This window comes from Mobula birostris, chromosome 22, assembly GCF_030028105.1.
Source record: "Mobula birostris isolate sMobBir1 chromosome 22, sMobBir1.hap1, whole genome shotgun sequence".
In the NCBI taxonomy this organism is placed as follows: Eukaryota; Metazoa; Chordata; class Chondrichthyes; order Myliobatiformes; family Myliobatidae; genus Mobula; species Mobula birostris.
In genome coordinates, this window is record NC_092391.1 from 42,103,854 (window position 1) to 42,125,762 (window position 21,909).

Here is a 21,909-nt window from a genome sequence, read left to right on the forward strand (position 1 = left end):
TGAATGCTGAGCTGTAGTGATAAAAGAACATCCTGATAGCCTTTGCTATCCAGGTGTTCCAAGTTTGAGTGAAGAGCCAATGAAATGACATCTGATGTGGACCTGTTGTGCCGATAGGCAAAGCTGACATGTTTATAATAATGGTCTATCAACTATTAAACGTTACCTCCTGGATACCTTGTGCTTTGTTCTGAAGCACAAGTTGCAATTCAGACCTGTTGGTAGAATCCTCATGTTACTACCTGCACAAGTACTACATGAGACCACAAGACTTAGGGGCAGAATTAGGCCATTTGGCCCATTGAGTTTGCTCTGCCATTTAATCATGGCTGATCCATTTCCCTCTCAACCCCATTCTTTGACACCCTGTCTAATCAAGAATCTATCAATCTCCGCCATAAAAACACCCAATGACTTGGCCTCCACAGCCGCCTGTGGCAAGGAATTCCACAGGTTCACTACCCTCTAGCTAAAGAAATCCCTCATCTCCATTCTAAATGGACGTCCCTCTATTCTGAGGCTGTGCCCTCTGGTCCTAGACTCCCACACCATAGGAAACATTCTCTCCACATCCACTATCTAGGCCTCTCAACATTCAATAGGATGCACGCAGAGCAGCAAACCCTAAATCTGATCAGAACATAAGGGACATTGAAAGTTTCCACTCACTGTGATCTTAACAGAGCATTAAACAAAACCACTTTAATGTGGGGTCAAGTCTGTATAGGGTAACATTCTACACTTATTGAACTCAATAATGCTCATGGTGTATTAATTTCAATGTACCTGATAAGTAATGGTGGGCAGAGAGGAAAAGCAAGGGAGAAAGGAAAGAATAATTTGCTTGAGCCATGTTGTCTGTCGATGATTCCCATTCTGGCTATTGTGTAGAACACATCATAATTTGAAAATATTAAAAGTGGTGTTCTGTGTTGATTTGATGCTGAGCTGAATGAACAATTGGAAACACTGGACCACTCCATGAAAATATAGTATTTCCAAGTTGTTTGGAATATTAACAATTGACTATCAAACATTCCTTCCAGGTGAGGCGACACTTCACCTGTGAGTCGGCTGGTGTGATATACTGTGTTCGCTGCTCCCGGTGCAGCCTTCTATATATTGATAAGACCCGACACAGACTGGGAGACCGTTTCACTGAACACCTACGCTCTGTCTGCCAGAGAAAGCAGGATCTCCCAGTGGCCACACATTTTAATTCCACATCTCATTCCCATTCTGATATGTCAATCCATGGCCTCCTCTACTGTCAAGATGAAGCCACACTCAGGTTGGACGAACAACACCTTATATTCTGTCTGGGGAGCCTCCAACCTGATGGCATGAACATTGATTTCTCTAACTTCTGTTAATGCCCCTCTTCCCCTTCTTATCCCATCCCTTATTTATTTATTATTTTTTCTCTTTTTCTCTCTGTCTCTCACTCTTTTTTCTCTCTCTGTCCCTTTCACAATAACTCCTTGCCTGGTCTCCATCTTCCTCTGGTGCTTCCCTCCCCCTTTCTTTCTCCCCAAGCCTCCTGTCCCATGATCCTTTCCCTTCTCCAGTCTTGCATCCCTTTTGCCAATCAACTTCCCAGCTCTTAGTTTCATCTCTCCCCCTCCCACTTTCAAATCTCTTACTATCTTTTCTTTCAGTTAGTCCTGACGGAGGGTCTCTGCCCAAAACATCGACTGTACTTCTTCCTATAGATGCTTCCTGGCCTGCTGCATTCCACCAGCATTTTGTGTGTGTTGATCAAACATTCCTCCCCATTTTCCCTCGTCCCCAGGTGGATATACATGAATCACATTCTCTCTCTGTTTAAAGAATAACCACCTAAAAACAAAGAGCATTAGTCAGCTCGAGAATGCCCTTACATAATGTTTGCTTGCAAAACACCCATGATAGAGTCCCCCTGCCTGAGTAGAAAAGGCAGCAGCGGGTCACTGCAGTGAAAAAGAGCTTTGACCAGTTACCAATTCCAGATGTGAGAAGTTTTGAGAGGAGGGGATTTCACTCAGGTCCACTGCCCAAGTAGAAAAGGCAGCAGTGGGCCACGACAGTGAAAGAACTAAAAAGTCAACAAGGTAACGATGGAACACAAAAGTAAGCTAGCCAATAATATTAAATATACCAAAAGTTTCTTCAGATACATAAAGTGTAAAAGAGAGCCAGGAGTGGATTTTGGACTGCTGAAAACGATGCTGGAGAGTTAATAATGGGGAACAAGGAAATGGTGGATGTACTGAATAAGTATTTTACATCAGTCTTCATTGTGGAAGACACTAGCAGTATTGTGGAAGTTCCAAGTGCCAGGGGTCATGAAGTGTGTGAAGTTACCATAACTAGAGAGATTGTTGGAAAACTGAAAAGTCTGAAGGTAGATAAGTTACCTGGACCAGATAATGTACACCGTAGAGTTCCAAAAGAGGTGGCTGAAGAGATCGTGGAGGCATTAGTAATGATCTTTCAAGAACCACTAGATTCTGAAATAGTTCTGGAAGGCTGGAAAATTGCAAATGTCACTCCACACTTCAAGAAAGGAGAGAGGCAGAATAAAGGAAACTATAGACTAGCTAGTCTGACCTCAGTGGTTGGGGAGCTGTTGGGGTCTATTGTTAAGGATGAGGCCTAAGGGTACTTGGAGGTACATGATAAAATAGGCTGTAGTCAACACGGTTTCCGAGGGAAAATCTTGCCTGACAAATCTGTTGGAATTCTTTGAAGAAATAACAAGCAGGATAGACAAAGGACAATCAGTTGATGTTTACTTGGATTTTCAGAAAGCGTTTGACAAGGTGCCACATGAAGCTGCTTAACAAGCTAAGAGCCCATGGCATTACAGGAAAGATTCTAGCATAGATAAAACAGTGGCTGATTGGTAGGAGTCAAAAAGTGGGAATAAAGGGGACCTTTTCTGGCTGGCTGCCAGTGAGTAGTGGTGTTCCACAGGGGTCGATGTTGGGACCAATTCTACTTATGTTATCTGTCAATGATTTGGATGATGGAATTGAAGGCTTTCTTGTAAAGTTTGCAGACAATACGAAGATAGGTAGAGAGGCAGGTAGTTTTGAGGAAGTAGGGAGGCTACAGCAGGACTTAGACAGACTAGGAGAATGGGCAAAAAAAATGTCAGATGGAACACAGTGTCAGGAAGTGTATGGTCATGCACTTGCTAGAAGAAATTAAAGGACTGATGATTTTCTAAATGGAGAGAAAATACAAAAACAAAAGAAGCACAAGGGGACTTAACAGTCCTTGTGCAGAATTCCCTAAAGGTTAATTTGCAGGTTGAGACTGTGGTGAGGAAGGCAAATGTGATGTCAGCATTGATTTCAGGGACTAGAATATAAAAGCAAGGATGTAATGTTGACAGTTCATAAAGCACTGGTGAGGCCTCACTTGGAGGATTGTGAGCAATTTTGGGCCCCTTATTTTAGAAAGGATATGCTGAAACTGGACAGGGTTCAAAGGAGGTTTCTAGGATTGAATAGCTCATCATATGAAGAACATTTGACGGCTCTGGGCCTGCATTCACTGGAATTCAGAAGAACGAGAGTGACGTCATTGAAACATCGAATGGTGAAAAGCCTTGACAGAATGGATGTGGGAACGATGTTTCCTATGGTGGGAGAGTCTAAGACCAGAGGACACAGCCTCAGAATAGAGAGGTGTCCTTTGAGAACGGAGATGACGAACTTCTTTAGCCAGAGAGTGGCGAATCTGTGGAATTCTTTGCCACAGGCAGCTGTGGAAGCCAAGTCTTTATGTATACTTAAGGCAGAGAGGTTGATAGATTTTTGATTGGTCAGGGCATGCAGGGATACGGGGAGAAGGAAGGAGATTGAGACTGAGAGGAAAATTGAATAAGCCATGATTAAATGGTGGAGCAGACTCAATGGGCCAAATAGTCTAATTCTGCTCCTATACCTTATGGTTCAAGTACAAAATTAATATATCATGTGCTTTACAACAGAGAGTACAATCAGATCCTCAGCCATAAAAGACCAGGTACCCTGTTGAAGCAGGACACCAATCCACAATTTTCTTATACATACACAGCAATTTCAAAACCCATGCTGAGTCAAGGAAAACATAGGTGTTAAAATAAGGGGAAAAAAATCAGACACCCCACTGCATTTGAATGAACCCCTCCTTTTAACAGAGTGTCAACAAGTTCTTGACCACACTGGACATCAAGCCGTTTAGACTCATTTTCTCATTCCCTGCCTGAAGTTTTCATTTAACCTGTGACCAACACTCCACACGGGCGTAAGGGGGGTAGGAGTGAAAAAGCAACATAAGTGCCAACATCTATAGCTTGGGAGCATTTCCTTTAATTCTCTGGGTTTCAGGGCACGCATGATCCAGGGCAAGGCTTGGGGGGCGGGCAGGGGAGAGGGGAGATGAGGGTTAGCAGACAGCTGAAAAAAAATTTGCAGACAGCAAACTCAGGAGCTGATGGATTTTGCTGATCTTGTTAGATGGAAATGCCAAGGAGATCAGACCATTCCAACCAAGAATCAAAATGTCAACCTAAGCAGAAAGGGGATAAACACTTAAATCAAGCACACACACTAAGACGACAATATGGGCACCCTCACCTGTGCTCTTGCCCACTCCACTGGCAGTGCAAACTAGGAAGAGAAAGTAAACTGACAGTCAAATGCAGCACATACTAAAGGAAGCGTGCAGATGCACACACACTCTCACACATGCAGAACTAAGAAGAAAATACACAGTTGCGACAGTCACTAAAACGGTCCTTTCTTTGTCTCCTCAAAGGTGATTTGTGACCTTGCAACATAAACATAAATCACACAATTTTGTTGGTACACACACATAACAGAAATTCACTCGCTCCACTTAAGCACCTGCTGCATCTAGACAAAGTCCCATGAACAGTTAGACCCCATATGAAATGTTGTGCATCCTCTAATTGGGTATACCCCTCATCCATAGTCTACAGAGTATAAAGACAGGTCTTACTGAATAAGCAATTAAATACAAGACAGCTAGCTGGTCCCAGCTGAAGGAGCCACTGCCACTGGACTGAGCAGCACAGGTTCAAAAGTCGAATTTAATGTCAGAGTAATCTATACAACATACATCCTGAAATGCTTTCTCGTTGCAAACATCCACGAAAACAGATCCCCCCTCACCCACCAGCAAAAAAAAGCACGTGGGTAACGTCACCGAGCCCAAGCGTGTGCTAAGCAATAGCAAAGACACAGACCAAAGTTACCCCAAAGGCTTTGCATTGTATCTGACATTCGACAAACCACAGGTTCTCTCTCTCCCTGGCAAGGGAGATAGAGGTGTCCCCTATTTTCACAGTGAGCAGGAGACATAACAACCCACTGGTTTACAATCTTAAAAGTCCATTTTGTCGCTTTTTTCGACGAAGGAAGATGTCACTTTCTCACTAATATTATCCAGGAAAACTTGCATTTGAATCACTTTCAAAATCCAAAGCCTTTCCACCATCAAAAGGCATAATTGAAGAGTGTGACAGATTCATAGGCTTATCTGGGTAGCACCATCCAGGACACTTGATTGACATCATAAATATCTACTCGCCATGGTACACACTTACACCACTTATAAAATGCATTGCAGATTTTCACCACCCAAACCTAGAACACATCTCTGAAACTATCAGTGCAGCTGCCCAGGAAAAAAAACACCCCTCTGCAGGATTTCCATCAACTCACATATGAAGTAAAGAGACATTAACATTTCATAATTGTCATCTAAATCCCTGGAACTGCCCACCCAACAGTTAACATGTTTACTAGAAGGACTACAGCAGTTCTCCAACACTTTCTCAAGGGTAATTAGGCAAACTTTGTCTAATGTTCAATGACACAAAACTGGTTTGAAAGAAATGTTCTCAGCATCAGTAAAATATTGTAGCATAATGGAAGAGTACAATGTTTTAAATGTGTAAACTTACATATTAGTGTTTCTGACACATCTCATCAATTTGATGTTGCTACTGTTTGCAAAAGATAATTAAACTACACAATAATGATAATATGCTGTAAGATTGAGAGGCATGGTGATAAAGTCCAAAAATGACGCTAAACATAAAGCTGGCACTGAAGCAGGTACTTGTTAATGTGACACATTATCTGTAATAAAACAAGTTCTATTCATGCAGAAACTGATATTCTATCGAGATAGTAAGACAGCACTGTCCATTTGCTGACAAAAATCATTTACTGTGAATTGTTAGCTCAAATGTCATATTCACACTGCATATTTGGAGGTCAAATACAGGAGAAAGGTCACTCTGCTCTACCTGAACACTGTGAACTAGGCTGTATTCTATGATCACTACAACAAACATGTTTTTCCATGTACTGTCATTCTGCAGCTTCTTACAGAAACTAAATATAGATCTTACCAGGAAATGAATTTGTGATGTGAGCCAGGCTCACATCCAATCATACTGATCCTATCTTAACTTGGAGATAATTTGGTTCAACTCCAATATCCCTTTCAAATCAAACTTTAAAAAACAATTTTGTATAGAAAAAGTAATTGGAAAACATTTTCACAAACCATCGTGTGAACAGAAATTAAAGAACTTAGTTGAAATTACATTTAGCAATAAAATCAAAAGAAAAAGAAAGAACAAGTCATGGCAAGTTAAGGAAAAACACTCGCATGAAACAGCAAATGAAAAACTGTATAGTCCTACATAAATTACTGGATCCATATGTTTATCCTGGTTATGGACTCAGATCTCTTTCATAATATTTAAACTTTTAAATATAGGACCCCAAAAACATTTATTTCCACTTTTGCAATATTTGTGTAAATTGTCTTTTCTTGAGTAGATATACATCCTTGAGGGGCTCACCGACAGATACAGTTAAGGAATTATATGCACTTAAAGCTCGAATTACTTGATCTACTAAAATCAAGGAAAATGGATTCAAATGTAGTGTCACAGAGATTCTTCTCTTGAGGTGAAGCAAGTTCCTTATACAAACCAAGCTCGGTTTACAGCAAGGTCAGGACTGGATTTCACAGCTCTGCACACACTACCCCTTCCTGTTGCCAAATTCGACTAATAATCTAATATTCCTAGTTATTGCATTGATTCTCCCACACTAGGTGTTAACTATTCCCTTCTGGTTCTGTCCCATTCCTCATTTCCCAAGGATCCATCTCAACTTCTCCATAATATTAACACACATGCCAACCTCACCTTCTCTTGCTCCACAAGCAGGATGCGGGCTTGGCTATTCTCAGTTGAGGAAATTAGAGAGTCATTCCTCTGTTCCATCAGCAAATTACTCTGCTCTACATATCTGCAAGAAAGAGACAAACAATTATGAAAATTAATTATAATGAGAATAAGAACTGAACTTGGACTTAAAAGTTCAAGACCAATGATACAGACTGATACAGAATCTGTATTCAACACAGATCGAAGACAGATAAATGATACAGAACATTTTCTGAACTAAGCTGATGCAATGCATAAAAAGAGTAGAAAGAGAAACTACTTTTACTGGTGGAGAAATCCACAAGGGGCATCGACTTAAGTAGTGGGAAGGGGGAGGTACACTAATGTAGCAGTTACTGTAACGCCTTCACAGCGCTACCCACCCAGGTTCAATTCCACAGCTGTCGGTGAGGAGTTTCTCTCCAAGACTGCACAGGGTCCCTCCGGGGTGTTCCCAACCTGGGATCTGGGTGCTCCAATTTCCTCCCATATTCTGATGGAGTGTAACCCAGATAAATATGAGATGTTGCACCTTGGTACGGTAGATTCAAAGCGACAGTACACTGTTCAGCACAAAACCCTTAATAACAGTGTTGCTGAGCAGAGAGACCTTGGGCTCCAAGCTCATAGCTCCATAAAAGTAGCTTCACAAGTTTATAGGGTGGTTAAGGTGGCTTATGAAATGCTTGCTTTTTATTAGGTGAGGCATTGAACTCAAAAGTCAAGAGGATATGTTGCAACTTTATACAACTCTGGTTAGGTCACATCTGGATTATTGCTTACAGTTCTGGTCGCCCCACTATGGGAAGGATGCAGAGGCTTTGGAGAGGGTGCAGAAGAGGTTTACCAGGATGCTCCCTGGTTTAAAGGCATGAGATGTTGGATAAACTTGGTGTGTCTTCTCTGGAGTACTGGAGGCTGAGAGGAGATCTAATAGAGGTTTGTAAGATTATAAGAGGCGTAGAGTGGACGGAGTATTTGTTTCCCAGGGGTGAAATGCCAAATACCAAAGGACATGCATTGAAGGTGAGAGAGGATAGGTTCAAGGGAGATAGAGAGTCGTGGATGTCTGGAATGCGCTGCCTGGTATGGTGGTAGAAGCAAATGTTTGGACAGGCACATGAATGTCAGGAGGATGAGGAATATGGACATTGTGTAGGTTAGGGTTAGTAAGTTGTGGACATGTCAGGTTGGTGCCAGAGCATGGATACACTTAAACTGCCTCCAGCACATATTCAGACTCTGTTGGCCATTAATGCAAAAGATGCATTTCACTCTATGCTTCAATGCTCAGTTCTCCCGTGAGTGCATGGGTTTCCTCAGGGCGCTCTGGTTTCCTCCCACATTCCAAAGATGTACGCCTTAGTAGGTAAATTGGTCACATGGGTGTGATTGAGCAACACAGGTTCATAGGGCCTACAGGACCAGTTACTGTACCGAATAAATAAATGATGTTGAAAACCAAGAGGAGTATCGATCACATTGTAGGAGGGGAATAACCAGAAATGGAATTGTTATGGCACAGGGGCAGGTTCACTGTCCAGTCCCTTTCCCATTTTCTTTCCCTGTGGCCCAACAAATTTTTACCCCACAGTTACCTGTACAATTCAAAGGCAGTGACTTCTAGTCATAACCACTCCCTACGCCAGGAGAGCTTTATCCTTAGATACTGCTCATATATTTTGTTCATTCCTCTGAATCAGTGATCTCTGATCCTGGAGTCAGACATTTGGGAACAGCTTCTTTATTTACCCTAATTAAATGCATCTTGACATTGTACACCTTTATCAAATCTTTTCTCTTCCTGTTGTATTCCCATGACAACACTGTAGCTTTTCTATTCTAACCCAAAAAATTCTCATTACTGGAACCAAACTATTTTATGCATTTTCTCTAGCAAATTTACATTTTTCCTTAATTGTTTTAACCAGAATTGGATGCAATGCTTGAGTTGTGGTTTGACCAACTTCTTAGGAAGATCGATCATCGTTTGATGGCTGTGGGACTGTACTTGCTCATATTTAGAAGATGGGGGAGTGCCGGAATCTCAGAGTTGGACATCAAGATGTTTCCAAAAGTGGGAGAGTCCAGGACTAGAGGGCACAACCTCAGAATAAAAGGACATACCTTTAGAACAGAGATGAGGATGAATTTCTTTACCCAGAGGGTGGTGAATCTGTGGAGTTCAATGCTATAGACAACTATAGAGACCAAGTCACTGGATATATTTAAAGAAGAGGTTGATGGGTTCTTGATTAGTAATGGCATTAAAGGGTACAGAGAGGAGGCATGAGAACGGAGTTGACAGAGACAATAAATCAGTCATGACAGAATAACAGAGCACGCTCAATATGCCAAATGGCCTAATTCTGTTTCTATATCTTATGGTCTTATTACAGTCCCTCTTTGGAACTCAAACCTCAAGCCCAGCAATAAATATCATCACTACCTGATTTCCCACCATGTCCTGCCAGTTTGGCCCTTGTTCACACTGCCCAGTTTAATGCATTTTGGATTCATCCCTGGTACCTTTGGTTTCTCTGGATCAAATCACTGATCTTTCCATTCTGTTCTTCGATACGATTGCTTTTATCAAACACTTCCTGCTTCAGTCTTTCATTTTCCTGCGAAGAATCAGAGTGGTTGGAAAAGGAAATAAAAACTGAATACAGTGTAATACTTTCTACTCAGTGCCCACGACGACATGTAATTGAGCAGCACGCCAACATCAATGCCTGATTGCATACACAACAGAAAACACAGCCTGCTAATCTTAATAATTCTGAGCACAGTGTCACAAACTAACATATAAAACCACACAGTTCCACAACATCCAGTTGTGACGCACCATGGACTTCTTCCTGCTCATTACACCGCTGGCATTTAGGGCAGCAATGAAGGTCCTCCATCTTTGTCTGTCCATACCATTACACATGGATATACATGGGTTCTTTATTGCTGTTTCTGTAACTTTTTTTTTGCCCAGTCAGGTTTGTTAGCCCTAAGCTGAACCCCTGAACCTGGAGGACCAGAGCATGACTCTTAGTCTGGCCTCTACCCTTTGACCCGTTTGATATGGGTGACCCTACCAGCCAAAGCACAAGGCCCTGACTCCAGCCTACACACAGTTGCAAGAAAAAATGAGTGAACCCTTTGAAACTACAAGGTCTTCTACATTAATTACTCATCAAATGTGGTCTGATCTTCATTTAAGTCACAATAATAGACAAATAAAAAAAAGTCTGCCTCAACTAATAACACACAAACAATTGTACTCTTCTCATCAATACTAAATACAGAATTTAAACAGTCATAGTTTAGGTTCATAAAAAGTATATGAATCTCTGGGGTTAAGCCTACATCAGAACAATTTTCTGAATACCTTAGCAGAAGAATTGTAGAGATGCATGAAGCTGGAAAAGGCTGCAAAAGCATTTGTAAAGACCTGAGTGTTCCTCAGCCCACAGTAAGAAATTGTCCACAAATGGAGGAAATTCAGTACTGTTGCTACTCTCCCTTAGAATGGGCATCCTGCAAAGATCACACCAAGAGCACAATGTGGAGTGCTGAAGGAGGTGAAAAAGAACCCAAGGGTTACAGCAAAAGACCTGCAGAAATTTCGACAAGTTGCTAAAGTTCATGTGTCCACTATAAGAAAAATACTGAACGAGAATGTTCACCAAAACCATGGAGGAAACCAATGCTTTCCAAAAAAAACACTACTGTACATCTCAAGTTTGCAAAAGACCAACCGGATGTTCCACAACACTTCTGGGACAACATTCTGTGGACAGGTGAGACAAAAATTGAACTTTTCGGCAGAAATGCACACTGCAATGTTTGGAGGAAAAAGGGCACTGCACATCAACACCAAAACCTCATCCCAAATATGAAGCATGGTGGAAGAGCATCATGGTATGGGGCTGTTTTGCTGCCTCAGGGCCTGGGTAGCTTGCAGTTTGTTGAGGGAACAATAAACTCAAAATTGTATCAAGGCATTTAACAGGAGAACATCAGGGTAGCAGTCTGTCACCTGAAGCTTAATAGAAGTTGGATGATGCAACAAGATAATGATCCGAAACACAAGAGTAACTCAACAATAGAATGGTTTAAAAAGAAGAAAATCTGTGTTTTGGATGGTCATTCCAGACGTAATCCCAATTGAGATGCTATGGCATAACCTGAAGAGGGAAGTTTGTGCAAGGTATCCTAAAATATTGATGAACTGAAACAGCTTTGTATGGAGGAATGGTCTAAAAGCCTCCAACTCCTACGACAAGGTTGTGGTCCATTTGGTGATCACCATGGACTATTAGAAAAATATTTCTGGGGAAAGGTGTTCTACGAACAGCCCCATCTTCAACAACAGCAGACAACAGTATGAAAATCAAAGCCCAAGCGTCTACAATGATATGACGGTATAAATCTCAATGCAATTTCACTGAATGCCTGGATAAAGCATTGACAACAAGAGAAGTCAATACCCTGGCTGTAGCACCTAAATCGTTCTTCTCCAGAATCATACACACGCGCACACACACACACACTCTGATCACCAAACAAATAAGAGTTATTATTGGCAATGCTGTCAATCTGTTCAAGATGCTGTTTGGATTTTGTTTCAGCAGCTCAGTCACTATATTGGTATCAGGGCTAAAAGACCTGTTAATGCACCGTACTCTATGCTCAAAGGCTCTTTGTCCAGTTCCTTCACATCACCTTTTCAAAACCATTTTGGGAAGGGCAGCAAAAAGAAACAACCCTGTCAATGACTCTCACATCTTATCTCTGAATCAGTAGTAAACATACACAGCAATTGCACTTACTTGTATAATCCTCTGGATATTATGCATTATCATGCTTGTTTCCATGGTGAATGATGAAATGCCTGGGATTGCAGGGCCAGTCATGTGTTTCTGTAAGTCTTCCATCTGTAACATCGAAGGACAGACCTCAGCATCAACAAATGTACAAATCCACTTTATGCTCCAATCTTATTCTTATCTTTTACCAGTACTTGCTTGTTTCACATCATTTGCATTCCCTAAAACTGCATCCAAGTTCCTGAGCATTGCCCAAGGCCAAATACTTGCATTGCTTAGTCACAGAAGCAGCAGCAAGCAACTGGACTGACTTGAAGTACAACAAATTCAAAGCCAAATCTCTCCATCTAGACATTTTTACAATAATTCTTAATATCAGCAAATAAAAACAAAGTCAACAGCAACTCAAAGTAGATTATGAGATTCATGACAATGAACAAAGTCAGAGTGAGTTTAAGGGAATTCATGATTAAGGTGAATTACTGGAGATTTTTTTTTTTGAGGATACACTTTAGAAATTAGCTAACAGAATATCAGTGCATGTCATGCACCTTTGAAAGCCTTTTGGTAAGGTCCCATGCAAGAGATCAGAGCACAAAATTAAAAGATATGGAATAGTAAGATAATATACAAACATGAATTCAGAAGCAGGAAAGGGTTGGTCTGATGCTGCAGGAATCAGTATTGGGTCCCGAGTCATTTACTATATTTATCATTGAGATGGTGATAGAACTAAATGTAACATTTTACCATGGAAAGAGTGCACCTAAATTTACAAGACTGATTCCTGGGATAGCAGGACTGACATGCAATGAGAAATTGAGTCAGTTAGTCCTATCATTCACTGGAGTACAAAACAATGCAAGAGGATCTCACAGAAATCTATAAATTCTAATAGAACCAGGCAGGCAAAATGTAGAGAAGGTAATCCTGATGGCTGAAGAATCTAGAACCAGGAGGTCACAGATTCAGGATCATTCAAAATGAGTATCAGCAGAAATTTCTATACTCAAGAGTAAGGTGAACCTATGGAATCCTCTACCAAAGGTGGCAGTAAAGGCCAGGAAATCACACCTATTTAAGGAATTTAATAGTGAATGGGGTCAGGGGATATGAAGTGCTGGTGAGAATAAGGAACTGAAGTGAATGATCCCATCGAATGTGGAGAGGACTAAAGGGCCAAGTAATCCAATATTCTATGCTTCCACATTAAATAATCACTTTTGGCAGACAGGCTACCAACCAGGTGCATATCCCCTGCCAATAGACTTACTACAGCAGACCCGTAATTAACGCAGTTGAGATTAGCCAAGTTTACTTTAAACCCTAGTTTGCGCCTACATAGTTCCGTGGATCATCACCACAGTATCTGGGGTAAACCCTTAATTTAACGTTTGGCCCAGCATTCTTTGACACACTGCAGGCTGTACGATCAGCTCACCTTAAGTGCAAGCTGGTCAATTTTATCTGAGGCCTTGCTGATAGCCATTCGAATCTCAGTGTTATGCTGACGTGCCTCAGTCATCATGAAAGAAGTGACATCTCCACTAGCTGTAAAGAAAAATAAAATCAAGACAGTGTTAGCATGTTCTTAATTGGAAGTGATACCAAGTTGTTTAATATCATGTGCTGAATAGATGCTAGTCAAAGATTGCATCATTTTTAATAAAAGCACATCAGCACTGTAATTCCTCAGTTATACACTAGACACACTAGTGTCAAATGGCAAACTGGAGGTCAAATCACTGGGTTTTACTAGTGCACCTGCACATGGGAAAACAAACTTAAAATAGGCTATGTGTTTTATGTATCTCAAGGACCGTAACAAAGCACTGGTGGCTCATGCAATAGCAATAAAGGCACACAATTTCTCCAGGTTCACTTTGAAAAGCTGTTTAAACCATTCAATACAACAATATAAACATAGAGCCTACCTACCCTGATACTGTGGTGTTTGAGCAGGGTACATCGGTCCAATTGGCTGAATCTGTGTCTGCGATCCATGGCCTTGTGCGTAACCATAGGGCATTCCTGTGTATGGCTGAGGTACAACATTAACAGACTGTGTAAAAAGTCCAAAAAAAAAAAAAAAATCTGAATACATCACTCTTTCCACCTCTATTCAACATACTCAGGAATGCGGAAAGTTCTCTAGCTTGCAAGGCAAACATGCAGCAGACCACCTTAATCAGCATAAGGTAATAAGTAACAGTGAGCATATGTGAACACTCATGAGAAAAGGCTTGTCCATTAACGTGGGTAAAAACAGGGCTTGTGCTGTAGAAAACGTAATACAGGTGCAGCACTGCCTAATGGACTGGGTATAAATATTGATAGACTGACAAGATATATCAGCAGCATTAAAGACATTAATACTTACTGAATTGGCTGGTGGACCCTCTCTGTTGCAACTTTCTCCATTTCTACAATCTCTAAGAACCCTCCACTCTTCCAATTCTGGCATTTCAGACATCTCAATTTTAATCAGTCAATCACTGGAGGATTTGCTCCTTGGTCCCAAGATCTGGAATTCACTCCCTACACCTCTCTACTCCACTGTCCTCCTTTGAGATGTGCCATAAAATGTATTCCTCGTCCAATTACTGACTTGTCCCAGCATCTCTCAAGTAGCTTACAAAGTCAAATTCTGATAATCTTAAAGTACATTTTGCTTACAATGAAGACACAAGTCTAAATTACGTGAAAGCACTGGTTGATGAGCTTTGCTCATTATATTACTTTCTCTAGGTTTACTCATGCATGTTACATTAATAAAAGATACTGCAGCATACCTGGAAGGACTGGCCACTGCCAGCCAGTTCCTGCTGTGCAGGCAAAGCAACTGGCATTAGTGCTGAAGACGTCGGAAGCATGGAAACTGGCACTGGTAATTAAAAACAAAATTACAAGAAAAAAAACTACAGTAAATTAACTACATCCAAAAACATGAAAACAGACAGTTAAATATGCACGATTCATTTACCTAATGTGCAATACTTTTGTTAACAAGCCACATTAGTAAAAAGGATCCAGTGCATTCCTGGCATGTATGATGAATAAACTCTTCTCGGGCTTCCAGCTGGGTACAGGCATTGATTATAACCAATGTTTCGATGACAAACGCTGCCATCTTCTTCAGGGAAGAAAGAACAGTTATAAGTGATACCTATACCGGCTGGAAGCCCAAGAGGAGTTTATAAGCTACATTATGGTAAAAGGGTAGGAGATTAAATAATATATCAAGACAGGAAATTCCCTCTGCTTCAGATCTAGCCTGAAAAGAACTGGCAACTAACACCAAAGAAATGGAAGTAATACAATAGATGCTAAATAAATCAAGATTAATGTGCAGATACAAATTGAAATGGACCCTGAACAGATATTAACTAATGGGTCAAATTATGATAAATGCAATGAGTGTTTAGCACAAAGGGATAAAGCTCACTGTACCCTACCCGGTGCTGGATGCTGTGGAGGTAGACTGTGAACAGGAGCTGCAGTATGCTGAACTGATGATGAGGCAGCAAGTGGAGCTACCTTTGAAGAATGATCCTGCAAGATGGTCAAAGAGATCACAGATGACATGTATGCAAAAAGTTATTTTTACCCAACAATCCACCCCAGAGTGTACTTATAAGTAGTTATTGCAGAAAGTAATTAATAAAGTGAACCTTAATTGCACCTATATGGGTCTTATTGATTATATATGGAATCAGAATTTAGACAAAGCATGCAATGCAACTTGTATTCTCATACCTCACAACCACAGCAGTTCACATACATAATCCAAATACTAAGGCAAACAAGTTTTTTTTTTTACAAAAGAGTATAAATGGGGGGAAAATAAGCCTCAACAAAGAGTGCATAAAAAACATATCTTTAACAAGATTGAGGACAAGTTTTCATCATTGGTTACTGATAACATGGAATAGAAAAAGTTGATAAAACCATCTAAAAGGCAAAGGATCAGATGCGGAAAAAACTAAGATAATGATAAATAGAGGTAAGATGTTATAAACACTAGGATGAGGGCATAAAGTACATGAAAACAAGGAGCAGAATTTTATATAAGGCAAGAGTCAGGCTCAGAGTTTAACCTTAGTAAGGAAAGCTAAAGGAAGGTTGAGGGAAAAAAAATTAAAAATAATAATAGTCACTGAACAACTTAAGAATTGTCCACAGGCAGGAAACTTCAGACCTCAAAGTTGACCAAAATGGAGTACAGAAGCCCAATCAGCAGAGCAGAAGACCAAGTATAGAAATGAGCAAGGAATGGCAAAGTGTTTCAGCTGATGGTCAGGGGATGTGGATAGAGGTGATGGTAGAAAACAGGTTTTGTGATGATAGGATGTGCAGTTATGGCTAGATTCAATTAGAAAATTAAACTCAAACCGGATGGCTTAGTCTGTTAAAAAGAGGTGGGCAAAATAGTTACGGATGAGCAATGTAAAATCTGATCAAATTCTATGCAATTTTTTTTTCAACTAAGTGAAATCCCCTTATGTTGTTGGCTAAAATAGTATAATTCAGCCCTAACAGAATAATGCATTATCCACTGCATGCCTAAGCACCCTTGCCAATTTTTTAAAAGTATATTCTATCACAAGAGTGCCACAAGGAGTGCACCAGTATATGGAAGATATATTTTGTTCAATTATCCCACAGTTGCTTTGGATAACTGGTCTCTAAATATTTAGCACATAGTGTTGAAGAATATCGTAATAAAGAGCAAACAACAGCTTTCTAATTAAGAGATTAGAAAGGGGTAAACATGAAATAAAATGTCACCCATGACTACACTTTAAAAAAAATGAGGGGCTGAATAGCTTTCAACTATGCAAGTTGATGTTTGTATCACTAGTTTACATCATGAGTGAAATCGTCTGCAAAGTACAGAGTATTTCTACTTGACAGATGTGAATGAGGAGCTACAGAGATCACAAAATAATTATTCATTCCTATGAGATGATGAACCAAATTTAAAGAAAAACAATAATAAAACCACAACAATTAATTGTATATTACTTCTCATATTATGAACAGCTGCCTCACCTCCGTCAGATTCTTATTATTTAAGAAAGCTAGAAAATATTCAGAATATGAATATCCAGTTGTTTTGATGTAAACTTTTGTTTCTACTCATTTAGATTTGAATTTACTAAATCACTAAGTGGATATGCATGGAGCTTATACACTATGTATAATCACTTTCTTCTAAAACAGAATAAAATTCACTCTACATACTAAGCAAACTGTTTCTAACTCTGCCACACAAAGCAGAATAATGTTACTAACTTTTTACCTCAAGTTCAGAGTCACTGGAATCAGGTTGTGCAGAAAGAGCCCCCGCAAGAAAAGGCATTGGTTGTCCCATTTTTGCCATTCGAGAAATTAGTTTGGCTTTAGTAGTATCAGGATTCTAACAAAACAGGAAGAACAAATACAAGAAAATAGTAATTCACATAATTAGTAAACAAATCCGAGAATCAAAAGCAACAGGATGGAAAATCATCTTGTTTACAGAAGGGGCACAGTCAGAGTTTAATATTTTAACTTTAGAAATCTTCAGCAACAAAAATACTGGCAATATTGGCCAGTTTTGTTGCAGGTTATACATCTTCAATAATGGCTTAAATTTCTCTCCCCAACAGCATAGGCTGAGCTGCCAGGGATTTCCTATTACCTCTGCATTTCAAAAATTTAACATTTCTTTTCTTCATGTTCTCTCCCTTCCTAAACGCTCTTATTTACCTATAAAACCATTAACACCCCATCAGTGATATTCCCTCTGTCCTATCTATCCTTCCTCAGTCCTCTCTGCAACTCAAAACCAACTCTTCCCTTTCATAGTTCTGACAAAATGGTCTTCAACCCAAAATGCTTTATGTTCTTTTTCCCTACATAGATCTGTAGAATGTTTCAGGCAACCTTATTTTAAAGGAAAATGCACGATTTCATGCACCAAGATCTAGATAGGGACTTCTAAATGCCTTCTCATGCGAGCATCTCCCAAGGAAAGAACTCAACAAAAAATACAATGGGATTGCCCATGAGCTGTATCTGTGGGTCACCAGAGACGTAAATGATTGAACCTGCGACAAACACTGAGCTACTAAAGCAGGTGAGAGAATAGGGCATCCTGCAGAAATGACTCATCTCCTGACACTATATCTATGGAGCAGGGTTGGATGGTTGAGCACCTGATTCTAGTACATCACCTTTTCTGAAGAAAAATTAAACTTAAGACAACTTAAAATAAGACAATTCTCAGAAATTAGCACAACTGTCAAACCTAGCTCCATAGAAAACAAGAGTGAGATAAAACATTCTCCTAGATGAGTTCAGCTCCAAAAATGCTCTCGATGCTCTACACCAACAAGGTCAAAGCAACAGTTTGACTGTTACCATAGTTACTATCCTTCGTATTCATGTCCTTCTTTACTAATTTACCATGGCTGCAACCTACACCATCAAAATAATCACTGCATTTACTTTCCTTTCCAAAAGCACCTGCTAAACCCACCTTTATCATCTAAAAAACACAAGGATCGAAGGTACACAGAATCAAAAACACCAAAAACATACATCATTCTGAATTGGAAATGGGTTGCCATACCATCACCACTATAGTGTCTAAAACCAGAAACTCCTGTCCAACAATGTCCTCCTTCAACAGAGGAGCACACCACCTTCTCATGCATTTATGGATGAATCAGGTTTAATATCACTGACAAAATTCATGAAATTTGTTGTTCTGCAGCAGCAGTATATTGCAGTGTATACTAAAAACAAAACAATAAATAATAAATGTGTTTAAAAATAATTAAGAGAGCAAAGAAAAAAAATTGGAGGTTGTGTACATGGGTTCATTGTCCATTCAGAAATTTAAAACTCTGATGGTGGATCTAATGAGAAATAAATATTAGACTTGCCAGCAAAAACCACTCCCATAAATGAGTAAAGAAAACATGTCAAGGTGCCACTTTCAGCATTAAATACAGAAAGGCACTGAAGAATTAGATTAACTAAGTTTTCTGAGCACATCATTACAGATGAACATTAATTAGAAGCAGTTATTTTTATTTTATTTAGAGATATAGTATGGAACAGACACTTCTCAGCCAACGAGCTGTGCCTCCCAGAAACCAACTTATTTAACACTGGCCTAATCACAGGACAATTTACAATGACCTATTAACCTACTAACTGGTACATCTTTGGACTGTGGGAGGAAACCCACATAGTCAAGGGGAGAACGTACAGACTCATATACCACTGGAATTGAACTTTAAACTCCGAACTCCAACTGTAATAACGTTGCACTAACTGCAACACCACCATGGCGCCCCAGTTATCTAATTACTTCTTCTGTTAAAGGACAGGAAGGACATTTTTTTTTAAAAAGTTATAAAATAATACTAGCAAAAAGCAGCCAACAGTAGAAATTATTGTTCAGTAACTATGTGCAAACCCCCATACTTACTGAAAGCATGTCGCTTAATGAATTGGACTTTGCCCGCACATTTTGCTCCCTGAAAGAACAAATAATTTAAATTTAATTATCCTCACTAGTGACAAAATTAACAACTTTCTAAATGAGTCCTTTTACTTTTTCCATTTCCTCACACGTTCATAATTCAACCGATGCCAGAAGTCTTCTCAGAGCTCTTCTTACAAATAAAACAAACAGAAGACTGATTTCAACTGCAGAAGTAAGTGCAACACCCAACCCACCTCTATCAATTCAATGTAAACAAAAGCTGAGTACATGGTGAAGCTGCAAAGTGAGGCACATCAGTCCTCCTAGAGCCCCATTCATTAATCCACTGCTACACGATTCCCTAATTGCACTAAATACTTTCAATGCATCAACATTTTAAAAATTAAATTCTTCTGGTTCAAACTCAGAACAATTGAAGTTAGATGAATATCAGAAATCGAGACCAGGTGTTCAGTTGTCAAATTCTGTTTCATGCAGAGAAATCAATCCAGCAGATTATTTGGGAAACCCTTTCCTTTTGGAAGTCCGAAGAGTTCTGCAAAACTGTAATGAGATTCAAGATGTTTTCTTTCTTAAAAAGACCAATAATCCAGCCTCCACGTTGCCTCTTATTCTGGAAATGCATTGTGTATGGAACTTGTACTTGGCCAGGAAGGAAGTTCCCTCCAAAGGTGAACAGTGGAAGCACGTAGGCTCACCATTGGTTGCAAAACCTTGGACACTTTCTGTTAGGTAACACCAGATAAATCATGTCTCAGTCATTCGTATCAAGAATAGCCCAAAATTTGATCTTTGACAGAGCAGTGCATGAGGAGGAAAATTATACCAGCATTTAGGTGGCCAATTTCCTGATCTACTGTGTGTTTGCTGGCAAGTCTACTCTTCTCCATGTACCTTCCACTTGCTGCAGCCATGAAGTACAGACAGCTCTGTCAAGTTCTGCGGGCAGAAGCCTTTATTATGGCTTTAACTGTAGATCCAAGACATCATCCAGCACAACTCATCTCCTAACTTTCCAAAAGGTTTTTCCAAGATAGAATACTTTGTTTGCCTGGATAAGTGCAAAATCCAGGATAAAATAGTGAACGTTAATTGGTAACTAACGACCATTGTAAACATTTGGATGCCTCCATCACAGAGGCATTTTGACCACAATGTTTACCATCAACAGATTAGTTACGCAAACCACTCCAGCAAACCTCCCATCTAGAAGATAAAGAGCAACAGATACAAAAAATGACATCCTCTGGAGTCTAAGTCTCAAACCACCTTAAATTAGACATACCCTACCATTTCTCCATCTCTGGGTTAAAATTTTAGAAATCCCATTAAGTAAATACTGTGTCTGCTTACCTTGACCTTAACAATAGCAAACAATAATAGACAGTAAGCATTGATCTTGACTTTAATGCCAAATTTCTATAAAATCCTCCTGCATTCTCAAAAGTTCTATGTAATTCAGAGACCTTTTTTATTCATGTATCTCAGCCCATCCTCAACATACAAAATAATTTACTTTCCTAACTGATCAGGAATTGAAATCTAGCCAGCCTTAGGAGTTCAAGCGCAAAGCCAGAATTGTAAATTTTCTATACACTGCAAATCAAAGAACACAAATTCAATGTATCCTCACAAAGTGCTTGTTTTTAAAAAAAAATATTAAAATGCAACCAATCTTCCAATCTTTCTCTTCATACCCAATACCAGCAGAAGCCAGAAGGTGGTGTGTTTGAATCCAAACATTTGTACTGTCCTTTCTCATACTGAGAATTCAACATCAGATCACACTAAGCATGTTAGAATCAAGTCCCACATACAAACGAGAAGTTACGGTCTTAATGAGAAACTCATCGACCTTGATGAAATTGTAAATAGGAACCTTGGGAGTGGGCACAGGACATGTTGAGCTCACAACATTCTACAAGTTTCCTACCCAGGTTTTGGAGGTATGGACACTGGTACTGGGATTGCACTTTCCATTGCCAAGTTTTCAACACTGGGAGCTGGTGACGATGCAACTGAATCACGAGAACCAATACTCTGCTTGTCGATTCCTGATTCCTTTGCAAATTTTACCTGTAAGATAGAATAATGCAGTCAAACTCCGACTACGCAAACACGAAACACAGGATCCAACAACTCACATATATGTTCATTGATCAAAATAAATCAGTATTTTGTTGACATGTTTGTGCAATGAAAACAGGCATCCCATTTAACACAAAATCTATACAATTCTTAATAAGTTACACTACATCCAAAGTACCAATCTCCAAAACAAACTTATCAATACACATTCACCCAAATCCACCACCCTTTCATTGATATAATTGCCTTTTATT

General features: G+C 39.7%; 1 protein-coding gene across 4 annotated transcripts in view; it reads right to left on the reverse strand.

Moving 5' to 3' along the window:
• Positions 1-21,909, reverse strand: part of fkbp15b (FKBP prolyl isomerase family member 15b) — an 85,479-nt gene that overhangs the window by 41,275 nt on the left and 22,295 nt on the right. For all 4 annotated transcript variants that reach the window (XM_072240545.1, XM_072240544.1, XM_072240543.1 and 1 more), the window contains exons 10-19: positions 21,501-21,643; positions 19,550-19,598; positions 17,369-17,485; positions 15,522-15,618; positions 14,859-14,950; positions 14,005-14,107; positions 13,508-13,617; positions 12,070-12,174; positions 9,773-9,867; positions 7,223-7,325 (exon numbers count right to left, since the gene is read on the reverse strand). In XM_072240545.1, the coding sequence (XP_072096646.1) occupies positions 7,223-7,325; positions 9,773-9,867; positions 12,070-12,174; positions 13,508-13,617; positions 14,005-14,107; positions 14,859-14,950; positions 15,522-15,618; positions 17,369-17,485; positions 19,550-19,598; positions 21,501-21,643 (1,014 nt within the window). The remainder of the gene's footprint in view (positions 1-7,222; positions 7,326-9,772; positions 9,868-12,069; positions 12,175-13,507; positions 13,618-14,004; positions 14,108-14,858; positions 14,951-15,521; positions 15,619-17,368; positions 17,486-19,549; positions 19,599-21,500; positions 21,644-21,909) is intronic.